Here is a 19,429-nt window from a genome sequence, read left to right as displayed (position 1 = left end):
GTGCTGTCACTACTAGACCATCCATGGGAGCACTACTCTACTACTCTGACCAACACACAAAGCATTTGCCCAGCCATTCACTAATGCACAGATTTGACGGTGCAACAATATATAACACATAGTTTTTCTTATAAATTAAAAGTTTTATGTTGCAGTTCTCTTAGTGATCATGGTTATGAATACAATGCACACTCAGTCATTACATTAGTCATAGAAAAAAAAGTGTTCTCTTAAAAGGAAGCCATCATAAAATTGGGGTTATAGATTATATAAAAAATCCAAGGACAGTGTGGGTGATAGAGGAAACACGACATCATTTATGATATTGTTTACCTCCTCTGATCCAATTCAATCCTCCTATGTCCATTTTATGTTCCAACCATTCCTATGGTTTCTTTGAGGTAACTAGTTCTATATATGGTTTCCTAAGTGAGGAAAACGATGACCTGTATCTCTTGCATGAACAAATGACGCTAGCTATAGTATAAATCTGTATCACCTGGTTAGATCAATCATATTTAGAAAGCCAAAATATCCTTCATGTTGTGCCTTTCCAATAATATAGCTGGCATAAATCAAGGAAGCACTTACCACACTTATTACCAAGCTAGTGGTCTATATATGCATACACAATGCTATCTTAATATTGGAAATTGCATAACTAATGGAAGTTTGCGAAGTTGTCACAGTAATGCAAAGTACATTTTATTAAAGAGTACTAGAAAGCTTATGTTTTGCAGAAAAAATGTCTTACCTTAATATGTTCAAAGAATGACCACGGTTAAGCATGGCCAAACCAAAGAATACATCTAGAATCGATATGTGCGTATCATAAATTTCAATTAGTCTTGAAAAAATGTGTATTCACTTAAAATGTAGGCATGATAAAATTGAGATTACATGGGAGATCCATAGACAACTGTTGTTTGTCTCGCTCTCCTTTTATTACATACAAAAGCGTCTCAAATCTCTCGTTAGATACTTATTATGTATCCAGTCTCTCTTTTTAATATATAACAGAGCAGATGGAGCCTCGCCCTAGCTATATATGGAGAGGACGAAGGAAGCCTCTGTCTAGCTACGTATGGAGAGGATGAAGGACGACGTCGTCATCGTCGCAGCAGCAATAGTAAAAAAATAGATATTATGCATGGATCAATGCATGCATAAGCGTAATGCATTGCTTGGGAAGTTGGGATCCAATCCAACCTAGCCAAGAGCAGCGCTGTTGGATAGCTTATTTGGCGGTGTAGGTGGTGTCGGCCTTCCAACCTTCGGGGATGACGTCTTCGTAGGCGGTCTTGGTGCCTCCCTCCGTGGTGATTTGGACGGTGACGGGGAACTTGATTGGCTTGTCGCTGTCCTTCCTCCAGATAGCGCCCCAGGAGTGCTTGAGGGGCTGGTAAGCGTCGCCACCCTTCTCCTTGATGTCCACCCCCACAACGTCGCCGTCGACGTACTTGACCAGCAGCGCCAGGTAGTTGGGGTTGCTCCCCTTCTCCACATGGAAGGTGACCTTTTCGCCATACTTGCACTTGACCCGACGAAACTGCATGTCGATGATGCCCGCCTTCCGCAGCTTCTCCTCCTCGCCCTTCTTGGCCATGGCGGCGAACGCCGTGCCGGCTAGGTCGAAGTGGTAGGCGGCGATTTGCTCGTAGTTCATGTCCGTGATGTGCACCACCACGGCCTCGCCGGAGCACTCGGCTGGCTTGTCACACTTGATCTCAAAGCAGGAGCCGCAGCCGAGGCCATCCTTGAAGATGGGGAGGTTGCCGCACGCACCCTTGCTGTTGAAGGGGGCCTTGTTCACATCCTTGTACCCGCACGCACCACCGTTGTCGTCGGGGCCGGCGCCCGTCGGCTTGTGCAATCGACTCGTTAGATCAATCATGTTTGAAAGCTATAATATCCCTCATGTTGTGCCTTTCTAATAATATAGTTGATATAAATCATCGAAACAATTACCACGCTTATTACCTAGTGGTCTAGATGCATACATGACGCCATCTTAATGTTGGAAATTGCATAATTAATGCAAGCAGTGAAGGTGTCGTAATAATGGAAAGTTCATCTTATTAAAGAGTAGAAAGCTTATATTTTGTAGCATGAATGAAATTATTGTACCTTACCTTCGAAGAATGGCCGCGGCTAAGGCTGGCAAAGCAAAGAATACATCTAGAATGCTTATCATAAATTTCAATTAATCATTAAAAAGTGTGTATTCTATTAAAATGTAGACATGGTATAATTGAGATTACATGGAAATCCATGGACAGTACAACGCATTTTTGTTGCTGTTTGCCTCACTCCTTGGATTCTTTATTATATATAAAATAAAGGCCTCTCAAATCTCTCTTTAATTAGACACTTATTATGTACTCGGTCTCTCTCCTCTCTCTCTCCTATTTCTTATCTTATATAATAATAATATAAGAGAGCAGAGCCTGACTCTAGCTATATATGGAGAGGACAAAGGAGGACATTGTCGTAGCAGTAGCAGCAGTAAAAAAATAGATATTGTGCATGGATCCATGCATGCGTAAGTGTAATGCATTGCTTGGGAAGTTGGGATCCAATCCAACCGAGCCCAGAGCAGCGTTAGGTCTGTTGGACAGTTTATTTGGCGGTGTAGGTGGTGTCGGCCTTCCAGCCTTCGGGGATGACGTCTTCATAGGCGGTCTTGGTGCCTCCTTCGGTGGTGATTTGGACGGTGACGGGAAACTTGATTGGCTTGTCGCTGTCCTTCCTCCAGATAGCGCCCCAGGAGTGCTTGAGGGGCTGGTACGCGTCGCCACCCTTCTCCTTGATGTCCACCCCCACAACGTCACCGTCGCCGTCGACGTACTTGACCAACAGCGCCAGGTAGTTGGGGTTGCTCCCCTTCTCCACGTGGAAGGTGACCTTTTCGCCGTACTTGCACTTGACCCGGCGGAACTTCATGTCGATGATGCCCGCCTTGCGCAGCTTCTCCTCCTCGCCCTTCTTGGCCATGGCGCCGAACGCCGTGCCGGCCAGGTCGAAGTGGTAGGCGGCGATTTGCTCGTAGTTCATGTCCGTGATGTGCACCACCACGGCCTCGCCGGAGCACTCGGCCGGCTTGTCACACTTGATCTCAAAGCAGGAGCCGCAGCCGAGGCCGTCCTTGAAGATGGGGAGGTTGCCGCACGCGCCCATGCTGTTGAAGGGGGCCTTGTTCACATCCTTGTAACCACATGCGCCGCCGTTGTCGTCGGGGCCGGCGCCTGTTGGCTTACCGTACCATGTTGCCTTCGCTTCCAGCCAGTCGCTGCCGTAGGTGGCCGTGATGTTCTTGCCCGGGGCAACCTTGGGAGGACCGCACCATGCGCCGCCCACCAGAAACGCCAGCGCCACCACCAACGCCACCTGCATCGACCACGACATCATGTTCGCTCCCATCTTCCTTTGATCGTTTGGTGGATGGTATGTAATGTAACTACGATGCGATGAATATGAATGAGCTAGCAGGCGGCCGGGGCTCCTATTTATATTATGGACACGCGTGCATGCAAGCACACCGGGGAGATAGAGGTCATTCACGGCCGAGCGAGTTTTGCTAGCTATTCCATGCATTGCATACCGTAATATAACAAGCTAATAAGGGAGATCGATGACCACTGGCGTCCCTGCAGCTGTTCGTCTTGCCGCGATCCGAGGTACTCCTAATCCTGTCTTCTTCAGTCCCTCTGCTCCCTCGATCTCTCTTATCTTCATTGTATTGTCGTTGTTGTTGTCATTACATTACAGCTGCAGCGTTAGATGAATGTAAGGAAGTGGAGAGAGATGAATGAATACCATGCATGCACATATATATTATACTTGGCCATGCACCCCGCAGTCCGGCAGGAAGCCTGCCATTTTGGCCCAGCACGAGCACGGCATGGCCCTGGTGCTGAGTGACCCGAGCTAGCCTAGCCTGCCTGGGCCAACATCCAACATATTCATCCACCCACAGCTACTCTTGATCTGCTGCCCCATCGACTAACTTCTTTTTTTCCATCACTACTCCACACGGGGAAGGCCGAAGCCACCGCCCTTACTGACTCTTCCGCTGCCCGCCCGCACTTGCTCGCCCTCCTCTTCTTCCTTCACTCAGCTGCCTGTGATGCTAGCTTGCCCCATCTCGCGCTCCTCTCCTCTCCTCTCCAGTGGCCTATCTCAGATCTCTCTTACCCTGCTGACCTCCACGTCATGCAGATCAGATGCAGCAGCCATCTCCAAATGGACTCGCGTCGCCTCCTCTTCCCTAACTCCCTCACATGGCCTCACATGACCCTTGGCTCCTCTGCACAGCTGGTGACAACGCTCCCCCATGGCTTCATTGCAATGTGGGCCTCTGGCTAGCCCCCCTACTCTGCAGGTTGTGCTTTCTGGGCCAGCCCAGCTCAAAAATCGGCCCAATAGGTTGTGCCTAGGCCGCTGGCAAACATGAGGCCGGCTGATGAGGCATGGCCTAGGAGGCACGACGTGCCATGTCGGCCCGACCCACATGAAGCCATGCCTAGCCTGGGCCTGTGCCTGGCCAAACCAGGCCGACTCATGGACATCTATTGACCAACCAAGAAAGAGAGGAGGCTACTTCCATTTTTTTTGAGATGAGGAGGTTACATCCCTTTGGCAGAGCTCCACCTCACTTCACCAATGAAATTATTATTATTTTACTTTGGCTCCACGAGCAGCTCTACTCGTAGAGCTAAAACTGTTTTAGTGTCAGAACAACTCTACATGTACAACTCCTTAAAACATATGGTCACAAAATGCTACGAAGGGTCCACATGAGTAAGTGGGAGTTAGGAGATGCTACTATTTCAACTTCATCTTCCATCCCCCATTTTGAGAGCACATTTTAAAAAGTTCAGGGCTATATGTCATAATGTTGACTACTATTAAAAACATAAGAGATTTCTAGTACTAGTTTGAAAATATTTAGCCCAAAGCCAGATTAATTTGAGATTCTTGTTTTTACCCTAGGGCTTTGTTTAGTTCCACTCAAAATCCAAAAATTTTTCAAGATTCCCTCTCACATTAAATCTTGTGGCACATACATAAAGCATTAAGTATAGATAAAAAAAAATAATTAATTACACAGCTTGCCTGTAATTTATGAGATGAATCTTTTGAGCCTATTTAGTTCGTGATTGGACAATAATTGCCAAATATAAATGAATGTGCTATAGTATCCAAATCCAAAAAGATTTTGAATGTAAACAAGGCCTAGGTTTTGGACGGAAGGTTTAATTCAAATCTAGAAAAAAAAATCAAATCTGAATGAGCGCCTGGACGGAAGGTATGATATAGTAGGGGTTTGGACTTTGGAGCCACGTGCATAGCCAATCAGTCATGCGATGTATTTTTGAAAGTATAAATTCAAAAATAAATTAGTTATAACTTCTATGTGTTTGTTAGGCAATAGATAGATATATTTCATAAACTTCAACCTTTTTATGGACTTCAAAGGTGATCATTGGAGTCTCCTCCCTCAATTCAGCTTGAGGATAGCAAACTGACTATAGATCAGCTAGTTGAGTTCCTTGTGATAGAATCTACCCACCCGGATTCAAGTCCTCAACTTGGCATAGGTGCTCACATTTTCCTCAGTGAGGCGCGTGTGGTAACTTCATAAATCTTGTGATCTACCGGCTCAGTTGTTCGGAGATACTCATAGAGGGTTTGTGTACGTGTATTCATAGAAATTAGTGTGCGTGTGTTGTAAGTGTCTACGTTGTACTATGTAATTCTCAAAAAAAGCTTGAGGATAAATGAGTGATAAGATATTTTAACGACTAGCGCTTAACATCAATGTTTCATCAGACTCCTTTCGGTCCCTACGTGAATTGATAAAGCATCGCATAACCACATAATAACAACCTTGTATTTTTTAAAAGCAAACAAGGCAAAGCCCTAAAATGATAGAAATCATATATATAGCAATGTGCTCAATTTGTGTTTTCCCCTTCAATTTTGCCCTTGTGTTAGGGCATGGTCTTGTTATCTGTGGTTATGACACAATTTTGCCCTTGCGCTGGAGCATGGTGTTGTATGAGGCCCAATGTAGCTAGCTGCTTGTTGGTTTTAGCTAGTTTGTTTTAAACTAGTCATTTATTTGTAGTCAAGTAAGTGTGCCATTTAATCTTTGTTGGTTTGCTCATAAACCTAGTGTCGTGGGGTCAGAACTGCGGCAAGCATTGTTGTTCAAATTGGTGTCAGAGTACATGTCTTCGGTGGCTCGGGTGGACTCAAGAACACAATAATCACAGAGGAAACGCAACAGTTTATCCTGGTTCAAGCCCATCAACGTCCTACATCAAGTAGCTGATGATCCTTATACTCAAGAGCACCCAAAATTGGGGAGTTACAATAGAGTGCAGGAGAAAGAGAGAGATTTGTTAGGGGGTTAGCTCGGTGCTATCCTAAGTTCACCTCGTCGCCGATGTAGTCTTTCCCTCGTCAAAGAAGAGGAAGATAATGGGTGCGGTGGAGGAGCTCTCGCTACCCCTCTCTGGGTTGCTCTACTCTTGATGCTGAGTAGGAGGAGATCGATGAGGAACGTAATGTCTATCTCAGATTGTCCTATCCACTATAGGACCTGACCTATCCCTTTTATATCGAGATAGGTCGGATACATGGTGGTTTTAGGAGTTGAGCCCATGTTCTACGGGTGCTAGAGTCCATGAGGGTCTTGTAGTGGTACTTTAAGGATCGTGTTGGTGTCGTGGAGCCAAAGAAGCCCTAGACATCATCTAGTTGCTCTGTTCTGATACGCCGAGTGTTAGGCTATGTCGGCTTGAACCGGGCCCCCCAGGTGTGCTTTCTAGAGACTTGGTGGCAAAGGAGGCTGGGGCTGACACATAGGCCCAAGAGCCCTCGAGCCACTAGATGCCATGGATACACTATGGCAAGCTGACCTAAGGCATCGGGCACGTGTGTTTTTTTCTAAGTGAGCTCAACGAGTGAGAAAATATCTTGCCAGTGGAACCAACATGGCCGGCCCATAAACAGGCCGCTCTGACCTCATGCTCTCCACCACTAGCTCTGTCATGAGCTAGAACACTCCATCTCGCTCTCCTCTTCCCCTTTCCTCTTCTCCTCCTTGGTCAACATTGGTTCCCCTAAATCAGGTGCCATCGACGCCATTGAAGTCGCCTCCCTCTCCTTCCCCATTTGTTGCACCATTAGCTAGTTAGTTGATTAGACCTCTTGTGTCATGCTGCCACCAAGCACTGTGCCCACCGAGTCACCATGGCTAACAACCACCATTTACCAAGAGGCTCGATTGGGCACTACACGACCACCACTGCACTCACCACAATCCCGCACCCATGTACACGTAGTTAGTTGAGTTAGATAAGGTCATTAGGGCTATAACCACCACACGATGCCACAATGGAAGCTCTGGCGAGCCACCACCATCACCTCGAGCACCCACTGATGCTCACTTTGGTCACATAAGGACTAGTTCATAGTCCCTCTCGCCTAGTGTGATGTTACGTATAGCCACATGTCTACATGGGTAGACTTGATCTCACCATGTTGGGTGAAAGTATAATTTCTACTAGGAGGTCGGTGTAGGCAACATAATATCAGGAGCAGACATGGATGCTATGTGATCTTCCATGGTCCGATTGGTGTGGATGCTAGGTGATCTTCCATGTTAAGCCCCTTGATATTTGGCCATGTTCGAGCCCTTGACTATTATTGACTATTTTGATGATTTGGTATCAGCGACACTGATTTGATGGGATGATAAGGTATCATCCTAAGTTTTTGTACGTTTTTTGACCCCTAAGAAGTCATGATAGAGTTATATGAAAGTCTATGGTAGCACCCAAGCGGACATGGGATCTTGTTAGCCCTACTTCATCCACTGATCATGGAAGGGATTGTGCCTATCATGTGGGGGAAATTTGTACACCTCTGCAAAGCTACTCAAATCTATTCGAATAGGCATATCCTAGGAATGAGAAGATGCTGAGATGGGATACTATTATTAGATTTACTTTTTATGTAATGAAACTGGTAACTAACATGAGATAACACTAACTTGGGGATTAGCTAGGATGGTAATGCTCCACTAGGACCCAACCCTTAATTATAATCACCACCACACCTCTATTTCCACCCTATGGTTAGGGCTTGCTGAGTACATAAGTACATAAGTATTCACCTATTGTTCACCATAGACTTTGGTGATAAGGAAGACCAAGGCCATGATGAGGAAGTGCACCATGAAGATTAGGAGTTACATGAAGAGTCTTAATGCAAGAGATGACATCGGAGCTAGGGTTTTGGTCATGCTCGAGCTTGCCTATGGAATACGTTATTGATATGTTGTATAATCCCATTGTACTAGAGACCACCGTGAACAAGTGCCACCCTATGGCAGTAGTTTCCCGCTAGCTCTGTAAGCCTACAACTTCACCCTCCGGGCTACAGTTCTAAGAGATATCAATAAAGCTCGGAACCTTTCTTTTTAGCTATGTACTAAATTTCTTGTTTTTGTGCGTACTTGTGCATGATCCTAGTGCAAGTACAAATACACCTAGGACTCTTAGAAATGAGGGGGCAACATATATATGGCATTGTGTTATTATCCATAGTTCTGACATAACTTTGCCCATGTGCAAGAGCTTGGTGTTGTATGAGGCCCAATGTAGCTAGCTTGCTTGTTGTGGTTTTAGCTAGTTTCTTTGTCAACTAGTCATTTATTTTATCGTCATGTAAGTGTGATAGTTAATCTTTGTTGGTTTGCTCATAAACCTAGACAGAGTCATCCTTCGTTCCTTCTTGGGTAAGTGATTGGGCAAATCCTAATAATTACCACTTAGTTTGTCTTTGAAATCAACTGCCACTACATTGAACATAAAATAGACTATCAGTGGTACGAAAAGCATCACAAGGATTTCAAGCCTTATAAGATCATAGTTTGCTATTTAAGATGAAGTTAAGTTCCTAACTAATTCTACTAATCAGTTAGGGACTCAGGGGGCCACACCCAGCAGGTGTGCTTGCATGCCCCCACTGGATACCTAGAAGCCCTCAGAGTTCTCTTACCCCAGGCGATGGATGGTCCACTTGACTCCCTATATCATTTAGGGGGATTTGGCCAAACGAATGTGGCTTAGTGGACATGGGCCTAGAACCGCTCGCTTAGGTCATTTTATGGAAGGTCTCAGTCGAACCAAGGCCCTTTGGTACACTACATAAGGGAAGCTGGCCAAGATATCACCAAAGAGATCAGCACACCAGAGGGACACCTTGAATGTTCCGAGTGGCGCCTATCATGGAGCATCCCTCTAACACCTAAGGAGGAACACTATAGTGTGAGCTTTAGCAGGGTTGTTGGTTGTTTCCTATTTTAACTAGACACCACTTGCTTACTTTGGAAATAGTCATGCCTAGGGTGTGACAACACAACAAGGGCTCCTTTGTATCGCACCTTGGATCCTTTTATTATACAAAAAAAGGCCTTTGAAAGCCCTAGTTTGGTTTTGGATAATTGATGAAATCTAAGTGTACTAACCTTTGTCATAAGTCTTATGTAAGATAGGTTGGTACACCCTAAGTGATGGAGCTAGATGATGGTGTCCATGGTGATGGAGATGGACAAATTTGAAGATCAAGTGCTCCGACTTAGAAAAGAAGAAAGAGAAAAATAGAAATCTATGGAGACCAAGGAAAAGGCATAAATAAGATTTTTTTTCACCAATCATAACACACCATAGAGGGTGTGATTGAATTTAGGATAGATAGTCGTATTATGAAGAGCGGAAAATCATGGTTACAACGATTATCAAGTGCCACTAGGTGTTGTTGATCATGCATATGCATTAGACCTAGCTAGTGTGCTAACTTAGCACCCTTAAAAATACTTTGAAAATGTTGCTAACTCGCGTACACGTGTGTTGAGATACTTAGAGTTGGCACAAATGCACAAGGGTGAAGAACTTGGAGTTGATTTGGAGAAGATTCTTGAATCGGACTCTCAAGGCTTAGGGGGTCTGGACCCTGGGTGAGTCTAGTCCGGCACCATACCCTAGCCTGTGGGCTTTAGCACTCGGACCGGACCCTACCAGATCAGGCATTTAGACCAATATGTGCGAGTTCGGTTGAGGTGAGGGCACGCATGTGAGTAGTAGTAGAGTGACTAGACTCGATCCGATTGAGAACCTGAACATAGTCAGGGTCCAAAGAATTATTTGGGGGATAACATAATGCTCTAGTTACGGACTGGAACCTACTATTCGTGGGTCTAATTAGTCAGACTGGACTCAGTCTCATTTGAGTGCTCTGGATGCTTACTGGAGTTGATTGGACTCCGCTATGAGGGAGTCTGGTCGTTGTGGTGCGCGTCCGGTCTAGACCAAGTTAGTGACCATTGAGCGCGCATAACGGCTGTATTTGAACACATGCTGATTTGCTCCTAGGGTGGGCCAGACTCGGGGTCGATGGTCCTGTTGGTGCAAAAAAAAATGCTTCTTGTACAACACACTTGGCGGCTTTTAGAGGGCGTGTAGAAGCTAGAGTTCTGGACCTCCTAAGCCTCAACACACGAGCTTAGCTTGGTGACTTAAATCCGTGGCATGCCAGTCAATGTGACCTAAAATTGAAAAGGAAGAAAAATGACAAATTATGAAACATGTCGGTTATTGTCAGACAGTTCCACAATATATGGCCCAAGGTAGCCATTAACCAAAGGAAATTGACTAAAAAGTCAACTCCTAACAATAAGGTAATGATAATGCATTATGACATTTGTTATTTAATTGTTGAGTCACTTTTGAATATAATCGAGCAATTGGGTTACGAGCGAAAACAACTAGATCGACTATTTAGTCGATACGTTATTCATACATGAGAGATAGTTTACGTATGTTTATCCTTTTATTCATTAGATAGACAATAACTCATTTAAGATGGTCTAAAGGCCTGCAGTTTTAATAAGTTACTTTCATAGTAAATTTATATTTACCTGGTCTAAAGACCAGCGGGCTTCAATAAATTCAACATAAATTACTAGTCTATTTAACTTCATAACTGAATTTACACACGTGCACTCTTCATTGAAGCTTAACCGGATCGGCTATTTAGCCGATACAAAATCCATGAAGCACGAACAAGATCTACTTGGTCATAATTAAATTTTGTTTTAGTTACCAGATTAATCATGATTGAATAAATATCTCGAACGCACAATATGTAACAATTAAGATTAACAGATTAGTTAACTTGGATAGTTGTTTGATAATCGTTGTACATTAGAATTCGTTTCAAGTATATATGTTTGAAGCTTGAACTAATCTGTCGGATATTAATTGGGTGGAATATTGTTATAATAAATAAAATATTAAACTTCAAATAATATTGATAACTTATAGAATCTATTAAATTGCTAATTTAATAGAGTCAATAATTAGCTTAAATCGATTCTTTGTAAGAGATTAAATAAATGCAGCCTTACAAATATGATCTAAACCGATAACTAGTCCAATTCAAGCTTAACACGAGTTTGAATGATGCAGCCGTGATAGACTTAAATAGAACCATGACAATACTTACAAGCAAATCGAAAGTCGAAATCAACCGATGCAGCTCGATTCGTCGAAGGTCTTATCGAGATCTACTCTTACTCCTACTCCTAAGGTTGACGGCCGGAGCCGAAAAGGTTTTGTATTTGATTGTGTATATTTTTACAAGGATCGGATCTCTGATATTTATAACCAGGAAACCTAATCATGTGTCCTACTATTACACGAACACTCAGAAAGGTAACTCGGACTTTAATCCTTCTTGTAATGGAACCTGACACGTCTTCCCTTGCATCCGTCTTGACTCGACATGTTCCGATCGAAAATTTTCATCCAGTCTTCAATTTAGTCGATCCATTGTCCAACCGTTCCTTCTCTCCATGGGTACGGTGGACCCACAAGTAAATCCTGTCTCACAAAAATTTGGGATTAACAGGTCTAGACACAGGTCTAGTCACCCCTTTGTGGGCATAATGGCTATTCGAGGCATGGGGCCTCTATAAATAGATGTTGACCCACTCTAGCTCACTCTCTTGGGCATTTTGATCATTGTTGCATCCTTGTGAGCTAAGCCAAACCTCTCTCACTCATGCCTTTGATTGATTCATCATCCATGTGAGTTGGGACCGATCCAAAGTGTGTTTGCTTAAGCGATTGCATTTAGTGGCACTTGGGGATCATTCTAGCTATGGCTTGGAGCAGCTTGACGAGGTTGGCATAAGTTGATGATTGTTTATGGCCACTCCTGGTGATCATTGTGTTGTTTCTTGACCTTTCCCCGCATGGGAAACAAAATGCACTACAGTGGATTGCTCATGTCATTGACTACCCTTATTTGTGTAGGTTCTTGTGGCGGCCTTGTGTAGGGTTAGGCTTGTTACGCTTATTATGTCACGAATCATGAAGTGAACGGTCAACATAATGGGTACTAGCATGCCGACAAGCACAAAAATTTTGGGAGAAAAATATTTGTGTCTCCACTTGGTATTCTTGTGTATTATTGTCTCTTGCCACGATCAGTATACTACTCTATCACTTGAGCATTTTATTTTTTCATTCTTGCCTAGTGTATTATTGTCTCTTTGTTTCTTCTCTCTTCTCTTTCTTAACAATAATATAAGGGTCTTTTTGCACAAAAAGCCCCTTAAGTGACACCAATCCATCCTTCCTACATTTCCTACGCCGTCCCAAAAGCCCCTGGCCACACAGGGTGGGGCTCATAATCTAATTTTGCATTAGCTAGCTATTTCTTCAATGTCAGCTAGATCAACCAATTCAGTGGTAAAAACAGTTTTCTCCACCTGTAATAAAACAATGAATATGATCCAGTGGTGAAAATATTTTTTTGGCATCAGTCCAATCCCAAGTTATGTGCAGCCCTTTTGGACTGAAAATCTGCAGTGAAATATTTTCGTCGTCGGTACTAGAAAAAAACGACGGTGATAATTAAGGGTGTGGTGATGATAATGGATTTTGTAATAGTGTCCTAGCTCCAATCTAGTAACGAGGAGGGGCTTAGGGTTCTTCTCCTTTCTTGCTAGATTGAGAGAGAGAGACAAGGGGTGTAAAGATAAATGTGTTAGAGAGGGAGCGAGACCGGGATGCTGATGCTACTTGTGCTGACACATGGTCCTTGAAGCGTGTAGACAGCGGCGGAGCGTGAGGTATAATCAAGGGGGGGCAACTACAGTAGATTACTTGAGTGTGACCAAAAGGATTAGCTCCAAATTACAGGCATACACAAAGTTTTTGTTGTTCTTTATTGGAACTAGGCAAGGACGACACACATCCACATGGCATAGAAGTACGGTTAAAAAAGCTAGTAGAGCATGCTATCCAAGGTACTGATAGGGTAAAGTTGCATGCTTTGAGTAGATGATTGATCTGATAGGAGAGAAAGGAGACAAGATGGATGGATACATAGGATTACCAATGGCCAATCATAGTACAAAATAAGTCACGGATGCTCGGAGACTCAAACATGTACTAGTGTTCTTTTAGACTAAGGGGTGGCAGGTGCCCAGTATCGCCTCTACGAGTCTCCGCCCATGCGTGTAGAGGAGACACCTTATGTCTTAGTCGCCACTGTGTTCTAAGGAATTGTCTGGTGGTGTCACTACTAGACCATCCATTGGAGCACTACTCTGACCAACAAACAAAGCATTTGCCCAGTCGTTCACTAGTGCACAGATTTGACGGTGCAACAATATATAACACATAGTTTTTCTTATAAATTAGAAGTTTTATGTTGCAAATCTCTTAGTGATCATGGTTATGAATACAATGCACACTCAGTCATTACATTAGTCATAGAAAAAGTGTTCTCTTAAAAAGGTAGCCATGATAAAGTTGGGGTTGGATTATATAAAAAATCCAAGGACAATGTGGGTGGTCGTCCTCCTCTGATCCAATTCAATCCTCCTAAGTCCATTTTATGTTCCAACCATTCTTATGGTTTCTTTGAGGTAACTAGTTCTATATGTGGTTTCCTAACTGAACAAAACGATGACATGTATCTGTTGCATGAACAAACCACACTAGCTATAGTATAAATTTGTATCACCTCGTTAGACCAATCATACTTAGAAAGCCAAAATATCCCTCATGTTGCGCCTTTCCAATAATATAGCTGGCATAAATCATCAAAGCACTTACCACACTTATTACCAAGCTAGTGGTCTATAGATGCATACACGATGCTATCTCAATGTTGGAAATTGCATAATTAATGGAAGTAGCGAAGTTGTCACAGTAATGCAAAGTACATTTTATTAAAGAGTACTAGAAAGCTTATGTTTTGCCACATGAATAAATGTCGTACCTTAATACCTTCAAAGAATGACCACGGTTAAGCATGACCAAACCAAAGAATACATCTAGAATCAAATGTGCATATCATAAATTTCAATTAGTCTTGAAAAAAAGTGTATTCACTTAAAATGCAGGCATGATAAAATTGAGATTACATAGGAGATCCATGGACAATTGTTATTTGTCTCGCTCTCCTTTTATTACATACAAAAGCCTCTCAAATCTCTCGTTAGATACATATTATGTATCTGGTCTCTTTGTTTCTTCGTCCTTCTCTTTTTTTAATATAATAACAGAGCGGATGGAGCCTTGTCCTAGCTATATATGGAGAGGATGAAGGAAACCTTGCTCTAGCTACGTATGGAGAGGATGAAGGAGGGCGTCGTCATCGTCGCAGCAACAACAGTAAAAAATAGATAGATCAATGCATGCATAAGCGTAATGCATTGCTTGGGAAGTTGGGATCCAATCCAACCCATCCAAGAGCAGCGGTAGGTCTGTTGGACAGCTTATTTGGCAGTGTAGGTGGTGTCGGCCTTCCAACCTTCAGGGATGACATCTTCGTAGGCGGTCTTGGTGCCTCCCTCAGTGGTGATTTGGATAGTGACGGGAAACTTGATGGGCTTGTCGCTGTCCTTCCTCCAAATAGCGCCCCAGGAGTGCTTGAGGGGCTGGTACGCCTCGCCACCCTTCTCCTTGATGTCCACCCCCACAACGTCGCCGTCGCCATCGACATACTTGACCAGCAGTGCCAGGTAGTTGGGGTTGCTCCCCTTCTCCACGTGGAAGGTGACCTTTTCGCCATACTTGCACTTGACCCGGCGGAACTGCATGTCGATGATGCCCGCCTTGCGCAGCTTCTCCTCCTCGCCCTTCTTGGCCATGGCGCCAAATGCGGTGCCGGCCAGGTCGAAGTGGTAGGCGGCAATTTGCTCGTAGTTCATGTCCGTGATGTGCACCACCACGGCCTCACCGGAGCACTCGGCCGGCTTGTCGCACTTGATCTCAAAGCATGAGCCGCAGCCGAGGCCGTCCTTGAAGATGGGGAGGTTGCCGCACGCGCCCATGCTGTTGAAGGGGGCCTTGTTAACATCCTTGTACCCGCACGCACCGCCGTTGTCGTCGGGGCCGGCGCCCGTCGGCTTGCCGTACCATGTCGCCTTTGCTTCCAGCCAGTCACTGCCGTAGGTGGCCGTGATGTTCTTTCCTGGGGCAACCTTGGGAGGACCGCACCATGCGCCACCCACCAGAAACACCAACGCCACCACCAACGCCACCTTCATCGACCAGGACATCATGTTCACTCCCATCTTCTTCCTTCGATCGGTGGATGGTATGTAATGTAACTGTGATGCGATGAATATGAATGAGCAGGCAGCCTATTTATATTATGGTCACGCGTGCTAGCGATGGGACGAGCTTGCATGCACGCAACGGAGACGACGGAGATGACGGAGAGGTGGTCATGTATGCATGTCCGAGCGAGCTTTGCTCTTGGCCACCGGTCCATATGTCGTCAGAAGTGACAACGGCCGGGAGGCTCTACTGCACACCTGTTTGTGTCGCCGTGATCCGAGCCAGCCGTTTTCGTGTCGTCCCCTACCCTCCTCCTGGTCTCTCTCGTCTTGCATTTTGGAAAATGTCGTCGTCGTCATAGGCGGATCCACCACTAGGGCGAGCCAGGACGGCCGCCCTAGGTCCTCTTGGGGCTAATCTGACACTCTATGGAAATTTTAGACATTAGTGCAAAATAAAAAGAGGCTCCTAGAGTATCCGATGGAGGTTGAAGATAACTTAGACGTCTTGGACCATCATGTGTGGTTCAGCCCATATAGAAAACCACAGCGCACAAAGCACAATAAGAATACGATCAGCCTTTCTCACGTTTCACGTTATTCTCGACTTCTAACTTTCTATCGTCTCTCTCGCTAATTCACAAACTTGCGGAACCTAAGAACCTGTGCCGGGTTGCAGGTATCTTTATTTTTTATTTGCCCTTTTCACATAGTTAATTGTTTAAATTTGATTAAGGACGAATCATCAAATGATTTGGTGAAGTCAGTTTAGAACTATTAGTATTAGTATGTATGGATTCTCTTAATTTAAGGAACAAACTTCTCTAATTTTGATGTAGAAAATATATGCTGAAAACTTTAATATTGGTCAAATTATTATGTTGCCAAATCAATTTATGGAATTTGTTAGCTTATATTGTCATTGGTTTGCCAAAATTTTATAGTATAAGTCCGCCCTAGGTCATTTATCGAGCTGGATTCGCCACTGGTCGTCGTCATCGTTACACAGACGTTGCGGCCAACTAAATGGAAGGAAGCAGAGATGGATGACCGCGATCCAGAAGAGAGGACATTACATGTCATATTGTTGATGGACCATTAGGGACACTTGAGATTTGTGGCATGCATGGGCCTATATATGGATCATTTTCAGCAGATTTGGCCCAAAGCCTGATTGAATTAAGATTTTTCTCCTTTTTTGTGAGTTTTTTTAGAGGACAGGTTCAGTTCAAATTTGAAAAAACAAAAATCTAAGTGGGGTTTGGACTTTGGAGACACATGCATTGCCATTTAGTGGTGTATTGTTTTATTTGAAAGTATGAATTTATAAATAAATTGAATATAACTCCTACAAGTTTGTTAGGTAATAGATAAATAAATTTCATAAAGTTCAACCTTTTTATGGATTCCAAAGGCAATTAGGGCTCGTTCGGTTAGGCCATTCTAGGGTAAGGAACTATTCATGTTCATTTGCCTATACAAATTAAGCTTGAGTTCCAGCTAGATTCTTTCCAGCCACTCATTCCTTGTTAACTGAACATGACCTTGGAATCTCCTCCTTCAAACGGGCTTGAGGATAAAAGGAGTCTTAATGGGGCTTTTGATGACTTGTGCTTAACAGAGTGTTTCGTCATTGGACTCCATCTGGTCCATAGCTGAATTGATAAAAGCATGGCATAGCCACATATCAACTACCTCATTTTTAAGAGAAAACAGGCTGTCACAAGTTAATTGGTAAATCCAATGTGCAAAAGTAGGATTCCTCCAACATATTGTGATCTTCAAGACTACACGTTGTTTTCCAGATATTTTTTCAAAGCTTATACTCGTCAGGATTCCAATATAGTTTGTGCAAGAAAATATAATTGATCAAATAAATCTTTCACCACTTGGCCGATAATAAATATTTTACCCTTTATCTATCAATCTGTATATGCACACACACAAATAACTCTTTAGTATATCTATATCTATATCTACGTCGAGAGAGAGAGAGAGAGAGAGAGAGGAGGACGGTCAGTGCAGACCCGGCTCGCCTGGTGGTGTAGGCAGCGGCAAGGAGGAGGAACACGGCCAGCACGGCGGCGCCCGCGTTGACCGGACCGTGGAGGTAGAGCGGCTTTGTGGGAGCGCGGGCTGGGGCGGGGGCGGAGACGGAGGCGGGTGTCAGTCATGGCGCGAGGGTGGTGCGACGGTGGTGGCCTTCGTTGGGAGCCGACGGGCATGTGGGACAAGTTAAAAAAGTCAATGTATCCACACGTGCCTACACTTGGTCCTTCGAAATAGCTATTCTTCCTTTACTTTTTCTTCATTTCAAGTATTGTAGTAATTTTTTAGAAATACATAAATATTTATCTTTATCTTTATCTATCCCTAATACTATAGAGACAAAATTGCTATCTCTTTTTGGTATGGAATTTTTTTTCATCTGTCTCCCCACGACGCTATGGTAAAAACCGACGTGAACGCGCATATCCTATAGATCCAGCAAAACCAACATGAACACGCATGACAACTCCGCACCCAAATACAGAAAAACTAATATATCCCTAGAGTGACAATTTCTTCACGTATGCCGCCAAGAACAAATCCACAGAACACACAAATAGCATCACCGCCACACAGCGCAAGAGGGCGGAGCAAGCAGTCTCAAACCCTAGCACAGCACATTAGCTTGGCTGGCAGGAATATGGGGTGTACCGAGGCGTGCGGGAGGGCGGAGCATGGTGAGGGGGAGAAGGCAATGTCATAGAGGCGCGTGGCGGTGCAGCGGAGGTGCTCGAGGGTGTGGCGGTCTAGATCGGCTAGCTCGCTCTCCAACTCCTCCGCCTCGTCTGCCTCGTCCTCGGCACCTGTGCTACGCCGGGGCACAGCGAAGCCTTGCACTTGCGCTGATCGAGCGGGGCTCCTCGGCACTAGCGAACCACCAACCTGGCAACCATGGTGTGGATTTGGGAGTGCCCGATCGCAAGGAGGGAGCAAAGCGGATTCAGTTTGGGAGAGGAGCGCAGGGTGCGACCGTGCTTGCTGTTTAGATAGGACCGACTCGGTTCAAATTAGGGGATCCTCAGACATGGGCCCGGCATGGGTTAGGTTAGCCTAGATACTCATCAGCTTTTTTTTCTGTTGCAACGCACGAGCATGTTTTGCTAGTAATATATATATATATATATATATATATATATATATATATATATATATATATATATATATATATATATATATATATATATATATATATATATATATATATATATATATAATAAAGAGATAAAAATTTCAGCCTCTTTTTTGGTATGGATATTTTTTGATGTGCCCTTCCAAATTACATTCAAATATATCTATATCTACACCTATATCTATCCCTAATAATAAAGAGACAAAATTTTTAGCTTTTTTTTGTGTCCAACCCATTTAATTTTGCCAACTGTCCGGTGCACTCACTGGCCCAATCGACCGCGTCCAAATTCAGCTCACGGCCGGTGCACAGCTCGCATCCGGCCCAATCGCGGACCAACCAGGTAGTCATCGTGCGGCCCAGTCGATGGCGTCCAGATTCAGGTCACGTTGCCCCACTCGACTCCAGCCCAGTCGTGGCCCACTCCGAGCAGCCAAAAAACAGACTATTAAAGGAAGGAGGAATTGATGGTGGAGTCTCCAAATATCAAAGGGCAAACAAATACCACCACGCCACATCCATTAGACCTTGTTTGGATGTAGTCGTATTCACATCAATCCACATGTATTGAGGTGGATTGAAGTGGAACTTGAACTAAA

The 19,429-nt window shown here is 44.2% G+C and overlaps 2 protein-coding genes across 2 annotated transcripts; both read right to left on the bottom strand.

The window, feature by feature from the left end:
* On the bottom strand, window positions 1,238–15,712 carry LOC8059516 (expansin-B11). The gene is made up of 2 exons (XM_002465975.2): window positions 15,469–15,712; window positions 1,238–1,833 (listed from the first exon to the last, which is right to left on the bottom strand). The coding sequence occupies exons 1-2, from the start codon at window positions 15,665–15,667 to the stop codon at window positions 1,238–1,240; spliced, it is 795 nt and encodes a 264-aa protein (XP_002466020.2). The 5' UTR covers window positions 15,668–15,712.
* LOC8059515 (expansin-B11) lies at window positions 2,198–3,485 on the bottom strand. Its single transcript, XM_002465974.2, has one exon. It carries the CDS (start codon window positions 3,418–3,420, stop codon window positions 2,620–2,622), a length of 801 nt encoding a protein of 266 aa, XP_002466019.1. The 5' UTR covers window positions 3,421–3,485; the 3' UTR covers window positions 2,198–2,619.

This window comes from Sorghum bicolor, chromosome 1 (genome assembly GCF_000003195.3).
Source record: "Sorghum bicolor cultivar BTx623 chromosome 1, Sorghum_bicolor_NCBIv3, whole genome shotgun sequence".
Taxonomy (NCBI): domain Eukaryota; kingdom Viridiplantae; phylum Streptophyta; class Magnoliopsida; order Poales; family Poaceae; genus Sorghum; species Sorghum bicolor.
Note: the sequence above shows the minus strand (reverse complement) of the source record. Positions and strands in the feature narration are given on the sequence as shown.

Bases quoted from the DNA above. Each gene is read 5' to 3' on its own strand.
- LOC8059516 (XM_002465975.2), bottom strand. From the start codon at position 15,667: ATGGGAGTGAACATGATGTCCTGGTCGATGAAGGTGGCGTTGGTGGTG. The intron at 1,834-15,468 runs GTGCGTGCGGGT...ACGACAACGGTG, and splicing joins CGGCCCCGACGACAACGGCG to GTGCGTGCGGGTACAAGGAT.
- LOC8059515 (XM_002465974.2), bottom strand. From the start codon at position 3,420: ATGGGAGCGAACATGATGTCGTGGTCGATGCAGGTGGCGTTGGTGGTG.